The 5,264-nt window shown below is 40.9% G+C and overlaps 1 protein-coding gene across 1 annotated transcript; it reads left to right on the top strand.

Annotated features, from left to right (window-relative positions):
- The first annotated feature begins 3,084 nt into the window (after positions 1-3,084).
- On the top strand, positions 3,085-5,264 carry TMEM139 (transmembrane protein 139). Its single transcript, XM_021549079.2, has 2 exons — positions 3,085-3,393; positions 4,691-5,264. Exons 1-2 carry the CDS (start codon positions 3,146-3,148, stop codon positions 5,157-5,159), a joined length of 717 nt encoding a protein of 238 aa, XP_021404754.2. The 5' UTR covers positions 3,085-3,145; the 3' UTR covers positions 5,160-5,264.

The following is a 5,264-nucleotide window of genomic DNA, read 5'->3' as shown; positions in this document are numbered from 1 at the left end:
CCTTCTCCTCCACCACTCTGGCTATGCATCCCTATTGCTTCCCTTTAATGGAGAACTAATGGTTGGATGATACTTTAGGGGCTAGATTAAGCCCACTAAATTCACTCTGGAAAAATGTAAATACTTTCCCACTGAGATGGCTGGGCTGGTTCAGCAAGAGATCACATGAGCATTGAATCACTGCAAGGAAGACAGGAGGAAATGGAGAACAGGAAGGAGGATAATTTTAATTACCTCCTCAAATCAGTAGGATGTAAATCGTATCTCTGAGGAACGGTTCTAACAACCACCAACTACACTGGTTAGAAAGTAGTTGCTGTTTGTACTGACATGTACAGATTCCATCATGGGTCAGTCATGATGCCTGTGTAAAGAGGCTGTCAAAACACTTTTCTCAAATCTTCCTTAGCAGTTAAGGTGTTCTCAACACCAGGCAACCCCAAAATGCAAATCATATTTTCCATCTAAATAACAGCCTTGCAAAATTACATGATATACACCAGAATCCTGACTTTCTCCCCTTTATGTGGGTGTTTAGTCAGCCATATTCAAAAGAATTCTCTTGAAAGCAAAAAATGGATAACAATCAAAGCTTAAAGTCCTTTATCTGTCAGCAGCCAGAAAGGCAATTATAAGGAGAAAATATTCAAAACACAGAAACATTGACAAGTCTAGGCTGGAAGAGCAGATGATCTGGTCCAACCTCTTACTGAAAGCTGGGCCCTGAATTTAGTCGTATCTTGAATATTTCCAGCCCAGTGGATTCCTCCATTTCTCTGGGCAAGTAATAGCATTTTGCTATTTCACATTAAAGACTATTTTTCTTATATCTAGAGGCACTTAACCTTTTTCTTGTTGCCTCCTATCCCGTCACCATGTAACCTCATGGAAAGTCCCTCCCTCCTCTCTGTAACTACCTACTACTATTGGAAAACTGTGAGTAGACACTCACCACCTGCCCAAGCCTTCTCTCTCCTCAGCTGTACAAATCCAGCCTCTTAAGCTGTTGAAGTTCTCCAACCCTCAAGGCATTCACCAGACCATATCCATTTTTTCAGACCACATCCAAACTGAGGGGACCAAAACTGTACACAATATTTCATGTGTGTCCTAACAAGTTCTGCTCAGAATAATCCCACCCCTTGATTGCCTGTTAGTGTTTAAGAGGCATTTGGACAATGCCCTTAATAACATGCTTTAGCTTCTGGTCAGCACTGAAGCAGGTGGGGGGTTGGGGAAGGTGTAAGTGCCTTCCAACTGAAATTATTCTATTCTATTCTATTCTATTCTATTCTATTCTATTCTATTCTATTCTATTCCAGTTTTCAGACATGCACTAAATGTTCAGATAACAGGAGTAATTCAGTACCTAATTCAGTTCTGTTGCTTATCATTACCTCTCATTCCATTCCCAGATACATCAGGGAGTAAAAATGTTTTTAACTAAGCCCTCTGTGAAATAATACCCTTTCCCCCCGCTTTTTTCCCCCCTTCTGTTTGTAAAATCAAAGAGGACATAAACATTTGACAAACAGAACTCGATCAGGACAAATGTATAAATTTACACTTTACAGAAGTCATAAATAGATTTATATGTGGGCCACGTGATGTGGGCTGGGCAGGCAGTTGTTCCTGCTTTGTGAGGCAGAGATCAAGATTCCTTTGCTACGTAGGGGAAAACCCAGATTTTTCAGGACAGTTTCTCTCGTTGAGGCGAAGCAGACCAAAGAGATACGACACGGGTGAGCACTCCCACTGCTCACTCCGCCCTCTTTCCTAATGAGTTTCCTGCTTTTGTGGGACAGACCGAGAAGAGCTGCAAAAGTGTAGAAGGTGTGTGGTCGTCTAGAAACTGCTTTGGATTCAGAACCTGGAAAGCAGAGGTTCTACTTTCCCATCCAAAATTTGTACAATGGGATCTTCCCATCAGTTGCTACCTTCCCATATTCACTAGTTTCTGACTTTTATTTTCCCAAGAAATCTTCATTGTTTCCCTACCAAAAATCTCGAAAGGAGGAAGGGAGAGTTTTACCTGGTGTTCTATCCTCGGGTCAGCAGTGCGTATTTTTCCTTGTGATGAAGAGAGAAAATAAAACATGACTGCTCGTACCTACCGAAACCTCTTTCTGGTAAGTAGATGCTAAAACAAATGTGTTTCTTTTTCTTCTATGCATTTAACTACTTTTGCTGTAATAAGGGAAAGCACACAATGTAACATGGAGCTATATAAAAGTGTTTATTTTTTGGAGAAGAATATTAGTAAAAAATATGCCCATTGTGTCATATTTTTTTCCTTCAAAGAGGTCTTCACCAAAACAGTGGGATGGATGTAGGTTAGTGTAATTTGTGCAAGACAGCTCCTTAATTATGATATTCTTGAATACCACAGATCCCAGGTATTCAGTCTGTATTGACTGCACACAGTGACAAGTGCTGTCTCTTTCACACAAATGGGGTTTGGAATGGGAGACAGGAAAGACTCTCATGTCTGAGAACAGAGTAAAAAAAGAAAGCACATCAACAGAGAAGGAACTGTGAATACAGACAACTGCTGAGATAAATGCCTACATTTTACAAAAGCACACATACCCTAGCTACATCCAGAACTGAAAGTTACCTTACTGCTCTAGTGCTACACTGAAGTAAGATGCTGAATTTACCAGGGCAGACAGGCCTATTAAATAATACTGCTTTTATTCTGGGATTTCAACGAATATTTGAATGTTGATTAGACAAGGTACAAATGTCCTAGAATTAACCCTTGTAGTTATTCCGTGTCTTGCTTTTGCAGTAAGCTCAATCTGTATTCTTGTTAAGCTAAGCCTTTTTAGATATGTCTGGTAATAAGTGCTGATGGTCCATTTATGCATTTTATGTTTTGCAACTGTGTCCAAGTATTCCAACTATTTAATATGCACACACACAGGAAATTCAAATATGTTTACATTGGTGTGCACAGATTTCCCAGGCTTATGATGTACATACACTTACTCGTGTGTCTATATTTTTACTTTGATCATAATACTTAGAAATGTGTTTATATGCTCACATTTCACATTGAAAAAACTGTTCCATCTTCCACAGATGTCTGTCCCTTTAAGTGCCCATCTGTTCTCAAGTGCCTGTTACCACCATCCCTTCTACCATGTGGTTAGAGACACGATGGAAGAACATCCGCCAAACCTTGCTGCTTCTGTTCACCTCTGCTCTTCTCATCGGGGTCACCATGCTGGCCATCTCCTCTAACATCAACCCAGTAGGCTACTTCTTCCTCGGGGTAGGGGGAGTGTGCCTGGTAGGCTATTTGCTGAGTGTGTTTGTGGAGTGTTACCTGAGGAATCAACATCGGCATGATGCAAATGAAATACCTCCAAACAGGCAAAGCCAAGCAGGGTAAGCAGCAACCTGGTTACTCCCCTTTAACTCTCTCACCTCACTCATGGCCATTTTAAGCACTCTTTTGCTGTTCTTCCCCTGAGGCACCAAACACAAACTCTATTTCCAAAGACAAAAGTTCTTTTCAGATTTTTTTCCCTCATTACTGATATGGAGGTTGCAAATGTCAACGCCATGCATGTCCTGTGCCTTTTATAATATGAATTTTCTTCTCCCTAGGAACTGATCCGCTAAAACTTTACAATGTTAAACCTATCCAGGCCCATTTTATTTTTCTTTGAGTAATCGAGGCTTGCCAAACAATGAGTCAGACAAGGAAAAAGAAAAAATGTTGAAGCAATACCAAATCTTATTTGGGTTTAACTCTATAAACCTTATCTTTAGAGCAACAGTTTCTTGGCAAACTTTAAGAGAAACCTGTAACTGGGTGTGTTTCTACTCTTAAAATTCCTGTTTGACACTAACAAAACCCCTGAGTTTTAGAGACTCTTGATTACTACCACCTCTTCTTGGCTTCATGTTCATTTGCAGATTCTTAGCATCAACCTAATTTAACCCCAGTTTTCCTACTGTCATTGAAGATCTTAACTCTATATGTAGCCTTGCTTCCTTGCATAATCCAGATAATCATTATCCACGTGCATAAATGACTTGACATTCCCAAATAAAATATTTCTTTTTAGAAAGACTATATAAAAAAGAAGTCTATACTGGGCCCTGCTAGTTTGGGGGCATACTTAAAGAAAACTAATATCCTTTTATTTAAAAATACAACCTGAAAAGGAAAATGTCTCCAAAGTAACATTTTTTTCTTTGCAAATAGTTCTTTTAAACAAAGAATGAGTAGCCCTTGTTTAAACTAAATGAAACTACTTAATTTTCTCCACTTCTTAAAAATGGATGGACATTTAGCTAATATATTTAAAGAATATGTCCTGATTTAGGTTCTTTATTCTATGAGACAACTAGTAGTTAGCAATCCTTAGTGATAAATTTCAACTCTAGGCGGACACCAGGTTAAGCCTAGGACACTGAACTGAACAGTGTGGGTAGCTTCACTAACTCTGAGGAGTGAGGGAAAATGGTCAGATGAGCTACCTTCTACACCAGTAAGAAAGACGTTCAGTTGGCTGGAGAGATGAGCTGATCCAGGGCAGAATATCCTGCACAGCAATTCCATTGTCTCAGTCCCATTTGTTGATTGTAGCATGGTCCCTATTGTCCATGATCCGTACTGTAAACATAAATTATGCAGTAAAATAATGAACGTGTCTGGCATTGCTCTCTGGCACAGGGTGAATGCTGCCTACGAAGCACCCACCTATGAGGAGGTGATGACCATGTCAGCTCCAGCCATATGGACAATTACATCCAACCCAGGCTCTGTGCCCTCGCCGCTGAGCGAGCCTCCCCCGTACAACGTCGTTATTGAATCCTCTGCCCAGCAAGACATGATGGTGGAGGCTCTCCGGGGACCAGTGCCACCAGACACAGTGCACACCTCTGAGACAGACACGGGCTTCAGGACACAGCTGCAGCTGGTGCTGCCTCCAAGACTGCAGCGGTTTGTTTCGGACATCCATGAGAACAAAAATGTTGAAGAAAGGTTTGAACCACTGGAGCCACTCACTCCACCACCTGCTTACGAGACTGCCATCAGTGATGAGGTCTTTGCAGATGCTCACCAGCCCTCTGCATTAGGACTGATTTCACCTTCGATGAACACAGAACCAAACCCCCACCTCAATACAGGATGTTCCTAGAGGGATGGTAAAACAGCAGATAATGTTTTGCTTAAATGTTTGTCTCACAACTCTTTCAACCAGAATTGAACTACAGACACAGCTTCTGCTACAGAATCTTTTTGC

The sequence above is a fragment of the Lonchura striata genome, chromosome 2 (assembly GCF_046129695.1).
Source record: "Lonchura striata isolate bLonStr1 chromosome 2, bLonStr1.mat, whole genome shotgun sequence".
NCBI lineage: Eukaryota > Metazoa > Chordata > Aves > Passeriformes > Estrildidae > Lonchura > Lonchura striata.
The sequence above is the reverse complement of the archived record's forward strand: the minus strand, read 5'-3'. Positions and strand labels throughout refer to the sequence as shown.